The sequence below is a fragment of the Balearica regulorum genome, chromosome 6 (assembly GCF_011004875.1).
Source record: "Balearica regulorum gibbericeps isolate bBalReg1 chromosome 6, bBalReg1.pri, whole genome shotgun sequence".
Lineage (NCBI taxonomy): Eukaryota > Metazoa > Chordata > Aves > Gruiformes > Gruidae > Balearica > Balearica regulorum.
Window position 1 is genome coordinate 43,292,044 of NC_046189.1, and position 17,622 is coordinate 43,309,665.

General features: G+C 38.8%; 2 protein-coding genes across 26 annotated transcripts in view; both read right to left on the minus strand.

The window, feature by feature from the left end:
- The window catches only part of WDSUB1 (WD repeat, sterile alpha motif and U-box domain containing 1), a 31,615-nt gene extending 23,614 nt beyond the window's left edge, over positions 1 to 8,001 (minus strand). Inside the window, exons 1-3 of one of the 4 annotated variants that reach the window (XM_075757455.1) lie at positions 7,415 to 8,001; positions 7,194 to 7,310; positions 2,322 to 2,724 (exon numbers count right to left, since the gene is read on the minus strand). In XM_075757455.1, the coding sequence (XP_075613570.1) occupies positions 2,322 to 2,719 (398 nt within the window). In that variant the 5' untranslated portion in view covers positions 2,720 to 2,724; positions 7,194 to 7,310; positions 7,415 to 8,001. Of the gene's footprint in view, positions 1 to 2,321; positions 2,845 to 7,193; positions 7,311 to 7,414 lie in introns of those variants that run through there. The other 3 variants (XM_075757457.1, XM_075757456.1, XM_075757458.1) reach the window with 3 other exon arrangements.
- A 3,299-nt stretch (positions 8,002 to 11,300) lies between these two features.
- Positions 11,301 to 17,622, minus strand: part of BAZ2B (bromodomain adjacent to zinc finger domain 2B) — a 160,282-nt gene continuing 153,960 nt past the window's right edge. For 15 of the 22 annotated variants that reach the window (XM_075757425.1, XM_075757424.1, XM_075757420.1 and 12 more), the window contains 4 exons: positions 16,410 to 16,556; positions 14,896 to 15,155; positions 13,985 to 14,128; positions 12,471 to 12,773 (listed from right to left, as the gene is read on the minus strand). In XM_075757425.1, coding sequence (XP_075613540.1) covers positions 12,620 to 12,773; positions 13,985 to 14,128; positions 14,896 to 15,155; positions 16,410 to 16,556 — 705 coding nt within the window. In that variant the 3' untranslated portion in view covers positions 12,471 to 12,619. Of the gene's footprint in view, positions 12,774 to 13,984; positions 14,129 to 14,895; positions 15,156 to 16,409; positions 16,557 to 17,622 lie in introns of all 22 variants that reach the window. The other 7 variants (XM_075757435.1, XM_075757431.1, XM_075757439.1 and 4 more) reach the window with 2 other exon arrangements.

Sequence of the window (17,622 nt, forward strand, 5' to 3'; positions counted from 1 at the left end):
TGACATTAGATGGTTAACTAAAATCCCCTGATGTAATTTTTAAGTACCTTGATAATTTCTAAGTAATATTGATCTCAGCTTTAAGAAAATGGGACAGGTGCACTTTTCCATCTGCAATTACAAATGACAATGATAATAAAAAAAATTCATCAGATCCCAAAATATATACAATGAAAATTAAGCTGACTACTGCTGGCACGTTAACACTTCGAAACGAACTTTTAAGTGTGAAGTGAAGGGGACAGGACTGGAATGTTCAAGTTCTTTTTTGTTTCTTTACAACAGAAACACCATAATTGAATAATTTATGCTTAAAACAACAATATACTTTCTACATAGTCATTACACATCCACTATTCAACTAGGAGGAAATTAAGGATGTAGGTCTATGTCCTGGTTTCAGCAGGGATAGAGTTAATGTTCTTCCTAGCAGCTGGTTAGTGCTGTGGTTTGGATTTAGGATGAGAATAATGTTGATAACACACTGATGTTTTTAGTTGTTGCCAAGCAGTCAAGGACTTTTCAGCTTCTCCTACCGGCCTGCCAGGGAGGAGGCTGGGGGTGCCACAAAGGCAGGACAGCTGACCCACACTGGCCAAAGGGATATTGCATACCATGCTCCATATAGAACTGGGGGTGGGCCAGGAAGCAACGGAGCTCAGGAACTAGCTGGGCATCGGTTCTGGGTGGTGAGCAATTGTGCTGTGCATCACTTGGTTTGTATGTTCTATTATTACTGTCTTCCTTTGCTGTCCTGTTAAACTGTCTTTATCTCAACCCACGAGTTTTACTTTTTTTCTTTCCATTTTCAATTCTCTCTCCCATCCCACTGGGAGTGGGGGAGTAAGCCAAGAGCTGTGTGGTTGTTTTAGCTGCCAGATGGGTTAAACCATGACAGTCTAAAACATGCATCACTGCATATATTATTAGCATATACTTGCAATAAATTACTTTTTAATATTTCTGGGGTTTTCCCTGTCAGTAACAAGGATTAAAAAAAAAAAAAAAAGAAAAAACAACTTCACTAGTAATACCTAAAAATAGATAAACCCTTGGACTTCAGAATACTAACGATAGCAATTCCCCAACGATAGCAATTCCCAATTTTTCTCAAAGATAAAACTAAGGAACAATACACAATTGATACCTCTTTATTCTCTGAAAACAAAGCAACCATTTCAGTGTTTATGTATGCATTACAAACAACAAGGTGGCAAAAATCTATTAGAAATCTATTTATGGACAGGTTTCCAGACTTACATGATTTCAGATGACTATAAACAATCACTCTGAAAAATTTTACAGTTCCCGTCTAAATCACTGCTGTGGAAGGCAAAGCTAGACAGGCCACAAAAGTAGCAACATGCTTGACAGGGATTACCAAAACCAAACAAGTTTGGCTTTCAGAAGCAGCTGCTACCTCATTCTGACTGAAACATCTCATCAATTCTCTCAAATTCTTAACTACTTTCCTAAGTTTAGAAAGACGTTGTGTAATTGCTGCTTTAAAACATAATAATGTCTTGCCTAAGAACAGATTAAAACAACTGGCCTGAAGACTTTACTGAAATATAGATGTAGAGATGGACTTTGAGGATCAGCCTAAGGTTCATGCCTTTAACTGTGCAACATCACTAAAAATGCTCATCTGCTTTGTTTCAAATGTTTATTGGAAACCCATGTGAAATGTTGGCTGTCATACTTAACTCACTCAGGTCCAATACTCCTTTCTGTCACCATTATGTCTTAAACCGTATAGTTTTAGGATATGCCAATAGTTTCCAAACTATTTGATTGCTGGATTACTATCAAGCTTCTAAGACCTTCCTGGACTCCAAATATCCTTGTAATTAAATACTTCATTAAAAACTATTATGTGTGATGCAATATAAGGCACATAGCACAGTCAGGCTCCACTAACTAACTGTGTATTACATATCACAGTTTGTTAACCCGTTGTTTAGAAACCAGGTGCATGCAGTATGCAATACATCCTGATTTCATCAGGTTAAATCAATGAAAACACTTTCACGAGCTTAAAAAAAAAACCAAAACCAAACAGAATTTAGAGGAAAGATAACTTATTAAAAATTCAAGCTTCTTGAGTTTGCATTGTTTTAACTTAAAAAAAAAAAAAAAAAAAGACTCAGATCTTCTCCTTCTCCTATTGATAATCTTTTGGTCTTCTAAATCCTATTCCTGTTCCTTCAGGATATCAATCAGTGGTGTAAGTCTGCAAGTCTCGTACACAGTACAGCATACTACTTAAATTATATTCTTCTCATTGTAAACAAGGCTGTCAAAAAATATTTGGCACTCACCTGTACAGTTTCAATGACTGCGTGTTCCAAAGAACTACACTCCCATCCGCTGCCCCTGACACTAGATATGTGGACTCAGGAGAAAATCGGCAGACTCTAACAGGACTGCCACTGGGCTGCTCTAGCACTGCCAGCACCCGGCCATCACGAGTGTCCCAAACCATGGTAGTGCCATCTGTAGAACATGAAGCTAAAAGGTGTCCTGATGGAGAGAAGCAGCAGCAGTGGACAGCATACGTATGACCTTTTAAAGGTGAGTACGGAAGTTCAGCAAAGTTGTTTAAAGAATAAACTCGAATTGTTTTGTCCAAGGAACAAGTAGCCAGGCACGATGATGAGAAGGCACAGTAGTTGACATCATCACTATGATCTGATAAAGTGTGAATTAATGTCGCCATTATGTCTGAAAAAAAGTTTAACAGTTAGACTTCTCTCTCCTATTTCATAAATGAAACATACTACCTTAACAAGACACATTCTCCAGAAAAGCAATAATAAATTTATTTGCAGAGGCAGATTTTTCATCTAAGCGTTGCTTTATCTTCAACTTAAATCAGAGATTAATCACAGCAATGAGATGAGGGGTTTATGACTTGGTTAGAATGAACATATCTAAACTTTTAAAGTTAACTTGCAATTTTGCAGTGTTTTACGTGCAAGTTTACCTAGTATCTACTTGGTCTTAGAGCAGTGGCAGAACAAGCTATTCTAGTTATTTTGCACTAAGAACGTCATTGTTCAAATTTGTTATTACTTGCATCTACACTAGACACAATGGAGTAAATGGGCACTGTAGAATACAGTCAAAGCATTAATTATGGTTGCCCCAGGAATATAGAATCATAGAATAGTTTGGGTTGGAAGGGACCTTTAGAGATCATCTAGTTCCAACCCCCTGCACACCCTCCACTAGACCAGGCTGCTCAAAGCCTCGTCCAGCACTTCAGGGATGGGGCATCCACAGCTTCTCTGTTCCGGTGTCTCACCATCCTCGTAATAAAGAATTTCTTCCTCACACCCAATCTAAACCGACCCTCTTTCAGTTTAAAACCATTTCCCCTTGCCCTGTCACTGCAGGCCCTCGTAAAAAGCATCTCCATCTTTCTTATGATCCCCCTTTATATATTGAAAGGCTGCTATAAGGTCTCTCCAGCATCTTGTCTTCTCCAGGATGAACAAACACAATGCTCTCAGCCTTTCTTCACAAGAGAGGTGTTCCAGTCCTCTGATCACTGTTGTGGCCCTCCTCTGGACCCACTCTTAACAGGTCCATGTCTTTCTTCTACTAGGGACCTCAGAGCTGGATGCAGTACTCCATGAGAGCCAAGCAGAGGGGGAGAATCACCTCCTCAACTTGTTGGCCACACTTCTTTTGATGCAACCTGGAATACAACTGGATTTCTGGGCTGCAAGCACACATTGCTGACTCATACCTAGTTTGTTATCTACAAATATTCCCAAGTCCTTCTTCGCAGGGTTGATGTCAATCCATTCATTCCCCATTCTGTACTGATACTAGGGATTGCCCTCACCCAGGTGCAGGACCTTGCACTTGGCCTTTTTGAACTTCATGAGTTGGCCCACTCCTCAAGCCTGTCAGCATCTCTCTGGATGGCATCCCGTCCCTCCAACAAATCAACTGCACCACTCAACTTGGTGTCATCTGCAAACTTGCTGAGGGTTGTACTCAGTGGCACTGCCTGTGTCACTGATGAAGATATTAAATAGTATTGGTCGAAGTACAGACCCTTGAGGGACACCACTCGTTACTGGTTTCCATTTGGACATTGAGCCATTGACTGCAACTCTTTGGACATGGCCAACTAGCCAACTCCTTATCCGTCTAATAGTCCATCTGTCAAACCCATCTCTAGGGTATGGACAAGAACGTTGTGTGGCACCACGTTAAAGGCCTTACAGAAGTCCAGGTAGATGACATCAGTAGTCATGCACTGATGCAGTTACTCCATCACAGAAGGCAAACTACCTTAGTAAACCAATTATTAGTAGGGTAACCTATTACTAGATTGTTATAGCAATAAATTTTTACTAAATATGATCTAAATGAAAAAAGCTTGTTAAGTTTTCCTACCAATTTAGGATGAAAGTTAAAAGGTGTCTTTGTATTTGCTTTCAAATCATCCTCTCGCTAAGTGAAAGTGTCATGTATCCATTTCCAAGCTATCCGTATCAACAAACTTTTTTGTGAAAGTGTGGAATCAGCAGAAACACATCTCATCGTATCTATAAACCTCCGCCCAGGATGAAATAGATTGCTAAATCTCCAGCTGGGAGTAGGCCACAAACGTATGCTAGGACTGAAATACAAATCACAGAAAATTCCACTTTGCATCCAAAGACTACCAGCTATTCTAAACTAATGGCTATGAGAAGCAAGAACAAAGAATAAAAGCTAACCTGAGGTATGGGCTTGGGAATGTGACAGCTACTGATTTGCTGGGAAAGAGCCAGTGCATCTTCCTTTCTATTATCTTCCCTACTCTTGTGAAATCAAGTTATTATCTGTATCACCACAGGCCAGGTTGTATTTTTTCCTCCTGGAGCAATCTGATTAGGTGACTAAGTGTAGGACTCCCGTCAGAGAAAGGAAAAGGCAATTTATTTCCTCACCCCTGCAATTTGCAAATATTAAAAAGAACATTTACATCCTCTTCCAGCAATGCTGTGCCTCTGCTTGGACAGCAACTAATGCAAAAAAGGCAGGGTTTGGAGTACTCGGTGCAAGGGTCAGGAGTAGGAGAGCCTCGCTGGAAGTCAGAGGGCTGGTCTAGGGAACAGGAACGGAACCACAGCTGCTTTACTGGAACTGGAAAAGACTGTTATTCTGGTCCTTCCTAACTCTCCACCCCTTCTTTTTTTTTTTTTTGGTGGTAATAATTGAAAGAGGAAATAAGCAATATTAATTTTTATGCACAGGGAGAAGCAAGGATCCAGAGAGATACAGAGAGCAGCAGGAGAGAGACACATACAGAGATGGGAATCTAAACTATTGAGCAGCAGGCAGGCAGGAATAGAGCTGATCAGAGTACTGCAGAAGACTTACAAAGACTAAAAGCATTATGGCAGAAAACATCAACTGACAGCCGAAGAAATTTTCAGTTAGGTGTGAGCACAGCGCTTTCCTTGCGCTGCCAAGAAGCTCTGTGATTTTTATCTTCTGTATTCTTTAACAGTTGTGTACTACAGTGCAAGGAAGATGGAACCAGGATGAGGCCCCATTGTTTTGACTGTAATACAGAAAAAAGGCAAGCCTTACTAACAAACTTACAGAGTTACCTAAAAAGAAACAAGTAGAGATAACAAAAACAGAATAACTGAGCACAGAATCAAGGGTCACCTGGTTTATAGCAAAATGTAAACATTAGGCGAGTCCTACAGACGCAAACAGTCAGATACTGTTCACTCTTTATTCACTTTAATTCATTATTAAGAGACATGCCCTCAACTATCCTTTGCTCTAACAGAAAACACTTAGTACATTATAGACCATACTGAAGCAATGCTTCAGCTGTACCAAGAACATACAAAAAACCCCTTACACTTTATATAAACACTTTCAGCAATTATAACCACATATATTCAGCATTCTTTCTCTTCCCACTTACAATCACAAAAAGTATGTTTGTGTGTCATCGCTGACCCTCCAGAAATTAATCAGGAAGCAGTATCAAAAAGATTCCTGGAAAGCATTCTAATCCAGAGCTTGCTGAATTACATTCCAATGAATTATAACTTCCAGTTTGCAGATTTAACAGTTGATACAGTACTTTTAAAAATATAGCATTTAGAGCACCTATTATAGTACAATTCAGTAGACAATTGTATATATTCTTTAGAATAAAACCGGATTAAACAATAAATTCATATCCACAAGTCTAACATAGATGAGCACTACGATTTGATGACCAGAGTCCAAGGTATGTTTTCCTTTCCCGGCCTGAATACCTTATTCAAATTCAAACCTCTGCTACCTTTCACAGTTAGGCAGCAACATTAGTGATGGCAAAACATCAGAGTCATACCAACAACTGGCTTGTGTTGCCAATGCGAGATTTGACCCAATTTTCATGTAAATCAAACACCGCATACTGAGTAACATGTTTAAGTCCAAGTCAAAATGTGAATATTAAGAGGGTGATCAGAATCTGAACCTCTCCAGAAATTGCATTTGCTGCTACATAAAACAACATAAGAAAATACGAACTCCATGCACGTTTTCTCAGTACTTAAGACTGCTAGGACCAGTTTAGATCTCGACATCAGACAAGCGATTTACACTGCTGATGCCTGGGAAAGCCCCTAAAAGGTACATTCCAACCAGTTCCTCCCCATGCTGCAGATCACAGTCAAGCCTCCTGAGAATAAGGAAGCACAGAGCCAAAAGGAATTACCTACAACTCTTAGAAGTTGTTTATGCTGAACAAAAGCAGCAATGCTATTTATACTGAGTTAGTTTATTTAAATCAGCAGACTATTACTTAAATGCTTCATTCTGAACAATAATTTCAGAGCTAAGAGACAACCACAAACAGGTGTGGTTTAATAGATACATATACACACGCACATTTTTGCATATACACACGTATGGTCGTATACGTGTGGACATATAAATATGCATATGTATAAACGTATGCATACACACACATATATACATAGACACATAGACACAAAGGCAAAATCACTGCTCCCTTTAGGCAGCCTGTAGCATGCCAATTTAGTTAAAGATTAGATCTCTGAATACTCTCTATTTTGGCTTCCAGATTCTCCTAGTTTTATCACTATACTGTGTAAAACCATTAAACACATTAAGTAACGTCAACAACATCTCTTATCTCTAGAAAGAAAATCAACGTACTTCAACAATAAGAAACTGAAGACTCAAAGCTTGGCATCTGGAAAGATGAGGCTGAAAAAGGCACCTTAATCTCGTTGTGAGATTCTTCAGGAGCTCGCTGCAGAAAAGCAAACCTAGGAATGAAAGGTTTCGGGTATCAATAGTTTAAACTAGCTGAGGAAGCAACGAGAATCTGGAGCATTTGTCACCAGAGAGATGTTTAGCATTACAGCATTACCTTCTCTAGCAATCACAATTTCCTCCTAATCCAAAAGCCACCAGCAGCTGCTCGCAGAAACAGCTACAGCACTTCTAGGCACTTTCCTGTTACCACCGCCTACAGCCGAACCAGCTAACGCCACTGCACTGGAGGCGCAGGCCGGCACACGGCTCCGGAGAACGGCCCGCACCTCACCCCAACTCTGATGGCGGGTTTCAGGCAGACGCTCGGGAAGGGCCCTTGCCTCAGCCGCTCGGAGCGGCGCGGGAAGCCACCGCAGCCCTCCCGCAACGGCAGCGACAGGTCACGCCCGCCCGCCCTGAAGGGACCGGCGCCGAGCGGCCGGCCGCAGAACACCGGCTCGCCGCCCCTCGAATCGCCACTCTCGGGCACGGCCGCGCCACGGACACGGCTGGACACGGCCGGACACGGCCCCAACGGCCGCCGCCTGCCCCCCCCCCCCGGGCACCTCAGGCCCTGCTCCGACCGCCGCGCCAGCCTCAAGGCGAGAGGATACACGCCACCGCGCGCCACCCGCGCACGACCCTCGGCTGCCCGTTTCGCCGCGGAGCGATCCTGCCGCACGAACCAGCGTGGCTGCGCACGCGCAGACTTCTCCCCAGACTTCCCCCCCCCCCCCGCCTTCTCAGGGTGGCGCAGCCCGAGCTGGCTTCCCCTGCTCTGGGCTGCACCACGGCGCGAAGGCCCAAGGGGGAGAAGGCGGTGCCGCGTTAACCGACTCCTCACTGCTTCCGTCATTCCGGCCACTGAAGCGACGTCAGCGTGGAAGTTGCTTTTACTGCACCGCGCCCGCAACTGTTGTCCAAGCTCTTTCGACCTTTCAGATGTGGCGGCCTGGATCCATTTAACACCCACAATCTTTTTACCTGCTCAGGTGCGCTTTAGGCCCCTTCAGCGGGAGGCACCTGTCATGAGGGCAGCAGGCTGAGCGGAGCGCATGGGGTGCAGATCGGCTCGGCAGGAGAGCGCAGTGCCAGTAACTGCAGGGCCGCCTGCTTCCACACCGGGTGTCTCGGTTTGCTGCGGCTGCAGGACTGCGTTCCCAGCTGGTGGAACAAAAGCTCACGACCGCCTTTCCCTGCACCTCCCGGCTGCCACGGGCACACCAGGGAGCAGGGCCTCTGCCCATGCGGAAGGTGCTGAGCGGGGGATGAGCCGGAGCGCGAGTCAACGTGTGACGTTACCTGCTGTTAACAGAACAAACACAACTCCCTCAACCCCATCACGGATCGAGAAATTTACATCGTTGCCATTTTCGCATCCAGACACATGCAAAATAAATGGTTTATCATGACAGCTACTCTCTTTTTTTTTTTTTTTTTTTTAGGAAAATGAAGTTGTTTTCTTGGGGTCACTATTTGCGCAGGAAACATTCCTTTTTTTTGTAAATGGTCTACCACATTTGAATCTATGATCTTGCATTCTGTTTTATAGTACGTGTTATCTGATTGCATATTATTTGATTCACTGGCTCATGACTGCCCGTTAATTATTCTGAATCCTAGGAGATGGCTAGTATCCAGTCTATTTCATATGTGCTGCATTGATTTAGCAGCTATCTATAAGATTATATATAACTAAATAAAACACCTCATGGCCTTAAAAGAACTCTGTATCAATTATTAGAGACTTCCTTTACTGAAGAGGAAGGCAGACAGTTGATTGTGAATACCACACACTTAAATTGTGTGGATTGTGAATGCAACACTAACATGCTTAAAGATTTTTCCATAATATTTTATGGATGGAAAACTTGAAATTACTTGCTAAATAAGCCACTGTGAATCAGTAAAATGCCCAGAAATTTAGTTACTATCGTTTCTAGTAATGATGGTTAGTTTGGACAATAAAAGCAATAGAAATTTGTGTAATGAAAGATAACACATTCATTTTTCTGAAGGTGTATACTGGCTATAAAAAATTCTGGTTAACTTTGAAGTTCTAAGCTCAAGGTACTTAAAAAAGAGTTACATAAGCAAATAGCATAATTGTGGTGTTCCTGATTTCAGTCTTTAGCCCTCAGTTTGCAGGCATGTTTCAGTAAATTTAAGACATCTAGGAATTATACAAGTTTAATAAACGTGGTCCTCTAGGCCACCCATGACTGTTCCTCAGATGTCTGTGCTCATTCACAGTTTCCAGAGCACCTCTACCCTTCTAACTGTTGTTAGGAAACTACAGAAATCATATAGAAAGATTAAAGAAAAACTTTTAGACCTCTCTAAAAAGATACATATTTTGTCCAAGACAACTACAACTTCTGATTTTCTGCTGCTTTTATATCATCCAATTTTTTTCAAAGAGCTGCCAAGAGACAAAAGAGAACCCACACTCACAACCAGAACTCTTCTTCATTGAACACCATTAACAGTACTTAAAAAAAGTCTGAAAGCTTGTCAATATTCTAAACAGACCAGCATACTTTGTTCAGAAAGGAAGAGCCCACTGGAAAACCTTTCCTTTAAGAAGAGACAAACAGACATCAACAGGAGAGAAAGTTAGCAAAGAAGAAAAGTTAAACACATTTTTATAGTGGTTATATCCCTGCTCTTTTCTGTGGAGATATGTGATGGCATGTGTATGATTCAAGCTTGCCATTCAAATATAATAATTCCTGTAAATTTAATTTTACTGAAATAATAATGAAGACAGTGGCTGTTAGTGAGCAAAGCAATACATTGGTAATGTCAAGTTGAGAGAGGTGATGCACTATCATAGATATAGTAGCTGTTACCACCTTAACTTTCCCGGCTGTTCAGCTGAATTAGGATACAAGCTGAAAAAAATGCATCTATGCAGTGTAGCTGGTAATGTTGATCTGACTTTTCAGAACACTAATATTAGATCTCGTATGGCAGATAAAGCATTAACCAGTACAGAATCTGAGCAAGAAAACCCAATTCTGTTTTGCATCAAAGAAATAGTTTTCCCAATAATCAAAGCATACTTATAACACTCTTACAAGCCTACCATTGTACATTCATAACACTGATTAATCTTCACATCTCTGGAACGTGTCAGCAAACCTTTTTATTGAAGTCTTCAGAAAGGTGATGAAAAGGAAAGGTGCGAAGCAGTCAGTGGTGGAGCTAACGTTAGAATGCAAGACTGCCTGACACCCAAACATGAATTTTTTATTCTAAGTAACACGAATTATGCTAAAAGCACTTTAGAAAAGAAAATTATTATGGAACAAAATGTTCTGGGGAGTGCAACAGAAACAAAAATTTTATTAAAAACCAGGCACTGGCTGTTCCTTCTCAGCAGAGACAGGAAGTATAATGGCAAGGGAATATATAAAACAAGGCTCTAAGACTCAAACATGGCGGGCTTAGTTTAAAAGTAAAAAACTCACACCTCCCCCCCCCAAAAACCCCCAAAACATTACTTTGTGAGGGAGCTATAGGTATTGGGGTTCCGCAATATTCATTTGTAATTCCTCAATTTTCTTCAGTCAAGAGCAAGGATTATGACTCATGCCCTTCTACAGACCAAAAAAACCCCCAAAAACCCCACCCCCACCCCCCACCCCCCCAAAAGACAAAAATTTGCATGGACAGTGGTTTTAAGAAACATTACATGTGGCATGTATTTACGTTATCATGTGCATTCACACTGTAACTACAGTAAACAGGACTGGCAGAAACAGGTCAAATACTAGGCAGCCCACTGGTTACACCTAATGCTACTGATGCTCATTCAAATAGGCGGTTGAACTGCACTCTGGCTGCTTGGCAATTGCTTCTTTTTGAATTACCATTAAAAGGCCAGGAGAATTAGATGCATCATAATAAGAACTGAATGTTAAATGCAAGACTCCCAAGATATTATTTTAAAAAATCCTGTGTACACAGGATCCAAAGTATTAAAATCGCCAAGAAAATCTGGTTTGCAAAACAGTCTTTTATTGTATCCGTGCCACACATACTAGTGAAAAATAACACTCCTAAAAAAGGCAAAGAAAAAGAATGCTACCTTTCCACAACATTTCTTTTAAATAAAAGTTCAAGTACTCTTACATTAGTACAAAAAAAATTTCCGATCTATCTGCCCCAGCAGGCCACCACAACACACAGTAGATAAAACACAGTGGTTACAAATGTCGTCTTTGTTACTTCTGTGGCAAGGCAAATGGAGGGAAATGTTTCTATGAAAAAATACTGTGTGCGTAGGAAATTGTCACAATTTTATTCCACATGGATACAAATGATTATACTTGAATTTGAGGCCGTGGTGGCTTGAAATTATATAACAAAATAGAAAAATGGAAAACTAATATCCCCTACACCCTGTTTTAAAGGCAGGCACTACCAAGATTAAGGAGACTCCACAGTGTTGGTAGAGGATAATTACTGTACAAGCCATATAGCTATAATTACCTTAAGACTAAAATAAAATGCTACCGTCCTCCTAAGGCATAAACAATAATGTCTGCAAACAATATGTACACATCATACATATTTAAAACAAGACTTAATATAAACAATAATGAACAGTATATACATGTCTCAATTTTTCTTCACTGTCTTGAAATACAATTTAACTACACAAGTGATGCAGCAACATATATATAAATGTAATTGTAACTCTACAGTAAAGTTTAATTTTTAGTGCTTTTACAGCACATCAGTGTAAACAGTTTTACTTGGCTTTGTTTTATATTTTAAAACATTCCTTGTTGTATTTTCAAGATTTAAAGCAATTTTCTAATTCTTCCTTTTCACAGAAAACGAAGATTCTGAATGCTGTATAATCATAAATAATTCATAAAATTAAATACATTCACTAAAAAATAAACTACAAAGTAAAAAAATGAAAAATAGATATTTATTGAAAGGGAAAAGAGAATCATTTCCCCAAGTAGAGCTCTGGTGGTTGAATATTCAGTGCGTTTTGATATATTTTAAATTGCTATTGCACTATAACACCCCTTTCTTTGAAATTCTTTGGGTGTGCTTCCCTGTTCTACCTAAATTAGTTTGTTAAAACACACAAACCAATAACCAAGGGGCCATGGTTGCTGTAGGAGTGAAGCCTTTAGAACTAGTATCACAACTCTGTGATATTTTAAAGGAAAAAAACAGTCATTAGTTATGCATGTGCCTTGCACTTTCATGTAAATACAGTTCACATTGCTGGTCTTATCAGTCCTCATTTAATGAAAAGAAAAAAAAAAAAGAAGAAAACAGAGTTCTGGTAACTTCAGCTCACTTTGAAAATCTCTGTCCATTTTTTTTCAAAATACTTCCTCATGTTGTGGCCAGCCCTGCCTATGTCAGAATCATCTTCATTAAAGGTTTCACAGTTGTCAAAGACAAGCCTGACATCTAGCGAAAATGCTTCAAGATTAGGGTACCTGAAAGAAGAAAAAGGTGAATGATTTTTTGCAACATAGAGAATCAAAGGGGAAAAAACACTTCAACTACATGAGAAAGAACTACCTCAACATCAGTGAATTTACAACCAGCCACAGAATATTCAATGAATGCTTTACATATTAATTATACTTTCAATTTTTCAATTCTAATTTAAATATTAACAGGAAAATGAACATCAGTGGAAGGAAATACTCTTGTCGCTGCATTTGCTATTTTCCTCAAAAACTCTAATGTAGAATTTCAAGCCTGTACTGGAAAAGAAACTTGTTAAAAATTAACTTCCTCCTTCCCTTCAATAGCTTTCTAGTTAAAACACTATGGCTATTTCCCATTTATTCATCTATTCTTGGGCTCAAGTCCTTCCAAATTAAGTGCTGAGTACAGCTGCATTTACCTAAAAGAGGGACAATCAGGTTCAAAAAAAGGTTGCCCAGATCAATCCTGTAACATTGTGTTTGTTATTCTTTTTATTATCCTGAACATACATGGCCCAAATTGTGTTCCAATGGTCACAGGAATTACTAAAAGACAGACAGTAAGTGCTACAAGTCTACTGATTCCCATGAGCATGTGTGGAGCATTCAAATCTCAGATTCAAGGGAGAAAAAGCCTGAAGAGGTTAGAAAGCCCCTTGTGTTATCCTAGGAAACTTGCTTTGTGTGGAGCTGACAGACGCTGAAGAGGGTCAGTCTTTATGGGTGACAAAGTCTTCTGTGGTGGTGGTGAGTCATTAGAGCACAGGGATGTAACAAGGAGGGAAGGGGAACAGAGGCATATAGCGTCTTTCTCTTTTTTAGGAAGTTGTGCAGTCTACTTCTAGGATTATAAAATTATTAACCACCATTACTGGAATGTTACCTGGCTTCCCACAACAGGGATACCAATTTACTCCACAACGACATTATTATTTACAGGGACTCCATTAGCTTAAAGTCCACACAGTTGGTTCTTGCTTACACGTAACCACACTAAGATGTCTCAATGAGAAAAGAGGAGAGGAAAAAAGTTTTTCCTTTTGATTGATTTTGTGCATTTGACCTGGCAGTTTTATTGGTTTTCAGTTACTAAAACCAATCGCAGAGGTGCCAGAGCAGGCACATCAAAATAGTTTATTTAAAAAAAAAAAATTGTACTGTATTTCAATGTTTAAATATTTTTAAAATGCAAAGTTTGCAATAGGTTTACTTACTGTCCACTACTTAGCTTGTCTCTAATGGTGGAAAAGTCCATAGGTTTTTTAATAACTTTCTTATATCCAGGAACAAGTTTCAAGTTTACAGGAAGTAAGAAAGGCCAGGCATCTTCATGAGTTTCCAATTCTGAGAGAATCATGCTGAATGAAATAAGGTTTTAAGTCAGTATTTTTTAAAGCTGTTCATATATTCACAGAAGTTTTTTCACTGTTCCATAAATTCATCATGTACTGCCAAACTATTCACTTTATAAAAGGAAAGCACTTTATTCTGTGCCCTGTGTAAGGCCGAGAGCATTGTCAATAAAGATGGATGTCTTAACTGAGTATTTAAAATAGCATTAAGTTCTCTCCAGGCAACCTATGTAAGATGAAATTCTAGTGATCAACATTCTAAAAGAAAAACACAGGAACTTCAATACTTCGAACCTCAGTGTAAACCATTTGCAAACCAGTAAACCAGATGCTAATACTGGCTTTCCAAAACTGTGATGAGGCTTTTGATTGACCAGTAATACTACAAAAGCAGATGCATTCCTATTACTGTCTCCTCCTCCATAATGTAATGCCTTTTGGACACAGTGGATAATCATCTTTGCTACACTTGAGAAAGTTGTCAGTACCACTGCTGCTATCAGGGTTCCTTCCCACTCTTGGAAGGGCATGGAGTAGATTTCATAGACCACATTCTAACATTAGGTACTTTCCTCTTGGGCTCCGTTATCAAATACAGCAGTTACTCCTAGCATGCACATGTTAAATCCTTTGTAAATACACTCAAATTATCATAACCTGTATGGCATACATGACAAAGAATAGGGTTCTTGCTCCCCAGAACACACATAAAAAGAATCGGGCAACTACTTGTTTTAACAACACTTACCCAAGTTTAGAATTTGTCACTTTACCTGCATAAAGCCAGGTCCTTAGAGTCATCTCTTTTAGGTTTCTTAATAGCAGTGAAATTTTCTTGCTTTAATTGGCTTACAGAAATATTTTCATCCATTTTTCTTTTTTTAGGGTCTGTTTTTCCTCTTTTTAAGGAGGTGCTTGTAGTTGCAGAGTCTTCGTCCTCTGTATCTCCTGCTAATTTCCTGCTTCTCTTTTGTTCATTACTTTTTTTCCCTTTGATTTGCAGTTTTTTTATTTTCAGAGTTTGACCACTTGCCTACAATAGAGAGAACTGAAATAAGCAATAACCAAGAAATTACAGAAACCTCTGTTATTATTCACAGACAGCAATGAAGATCAAAGAGAAGCACCAAAACAATCAAAATATTCAATATCAGAGATTATTCACTTTTTGCTCTTCTCTAAAGGCAAGTAAGGCTGTAGAAATTCCTATTACTAGTGATTTAGGTTCTAAACTTGTGACAATATAAAAAGCACCTGACCTTCAGACTGGTAAAACGGTACCTCCTAACAAACCAGGCTGGCATAGTGTCAGACAAATACTTGAGTATCAAGAGAAGTGATGGAATAAGTTATAGCACAATAGGGTAATGTCTATCTTTATAACAAGGTAAGTTGTAATATAACCATGATAATGACAGGAAAAGTTACAACATGAGTTAGACCCTTATAAGCTACTACACAATCATTTCTCAACATTAACCTGTTTTTGTTACTTTTGTTGCACGTAATGGTTTAAAAACCACTTTGTCTTCCTTATTACAAAAGATGCACACAAAAAAAAGGATCACATTGGCAATACTCAGAGAAAATACAAAATTGAGTATTTACTATAAAGCTATTTCTTCAGGTAAAGTATTCACAGGTAATGGTAGAAAACATAAATAACAAGTCCAGCAAAAAATGCATTTAATTTTAGGACTAACTAGGGATGGGAAAATTGTGGACTTTTAAACAACACTAACTGCTAATTCTGTCATTTGAATAGAACTAACATGAAGTTTTATTTAGACTATTTTTCTTGGGAGGAGAAGAAAAAAAAAGCAGCCTCATACAGGAAACATGTATAGCCTCTCTCTCAAATGTACAGCGTATCAAAAAAGTAAAACTAAAGTATGATGTACAAAAATGACAAAAATATTTCCTAAGTATTTTTTCTGATTTTTCTTTTCAAACAGAATCTAAGACATTGGTCTGTCAACACTCAATGAAGCTCGAAAGAAATACTGAAAAAAATTCTAAAAGAGAAATAAAAAACAATGGTATTGAATCAGCAAGAAAAGTGTGTACCTACTTACATGAAAAAATGCAGCTTAAAACAAATAAAACTGTAGCCTTTATTGCCAATAAAATCCAAGTTAAATAAAACTATTAATCTCATTATTTAATGGCAGCCCAATATAAAACGTACAGACCATTATTTTCATCAAAAAAAGCACTGGTAGACCTGTAATTCTACCATCTATAAAAACGTCACTGTAAGTTGCTTCACCTTTATGGTTAGTATTACCTTTGCTATGCAGGCAGGACAAAACCAGTCACCATCTGGTATGGTAGTGATCTTGGGTCTGTGGCAGTAGGTATGACAGCCTTTATCACAACCATCACAAAGGAGCAGCAGTTCCTCATTATCTCCCTTTCGACAAATTTGGCAGTACTAATAATACATGAAAAATGGCTTCAATTCAATTTTTAAAATTTGAAGTACAGGAATGGTACCTAAATTACCTTTCCCCTCCAAACACACAAATTCACTCTCAAAATTATTTTCATTTCATTTTACCACAATCAGAGTCTACTAATGATCACATTTTTAAAAGAATATATGCAGTATGTGAGGAACCAATCTAAAGGCTACATTTGGGAATCCATTTGAAAAGCAATTCATTATAAGATAGGTGTCCTACAGCACACAAAACTACATATATTTTTGACATATTTCAGTAATGTCCATGACAAGTAAAGCTATCTTATACGCATCAAAATCACTTGGCCCGCATACACTACCTCAGGAATCTTCTTAATTTATGCCCATACTGCATATATAAATTGCTATTTCATAAAAATAATATATATTTTACAACAGTATTTTCAAATAATAATCAGTAAGGATCTTATCCAAAGGCCACCATGAACAAATTCAGCAAGGCAAAACAAACGATCCTAGCACTTCCTAAAATTCACACTGACTTAAAAATATCTAACGTATTGTCAATTTTCTTGCATACATTGTGTGATTTTTGATACTCTTCTATATCTGGACTTCTTTTTCAGGAACTTAAAGAGCTCCACATGTTTTCAACACATACTTACATTTACTGTGTAAGTAAATGCATAGAACATTTTGATCAAATTGAGAATGATACTGTATTTTTTCTGGATAAGAAATTACTACACCTTGAAACATTCAAATGACTTTTCAGGTGTTCCTACTAAATTCGTAAACTTTTTGCTCTAAAGATACAGCTTTAAATTTGTAGCAATATAAACTCAAAGGTACAGCCTTATACTGTAGTTTTTATTTAAATCATCCTTTAATTGTCCAGATGTAATTAGAACCTGTATAGGACTGGCAGAAATTAAAAACTTAGGGAAAAGACTACTAATGAAAGAATCACTTTTGCCATCCACTACATGGCACTGGCCACACTAAATCACATCATAATCACTATTGCTGTAGTAGTAGTATTGTTTTCAGAAATTTGAGGTTCAAAGGTCCATGC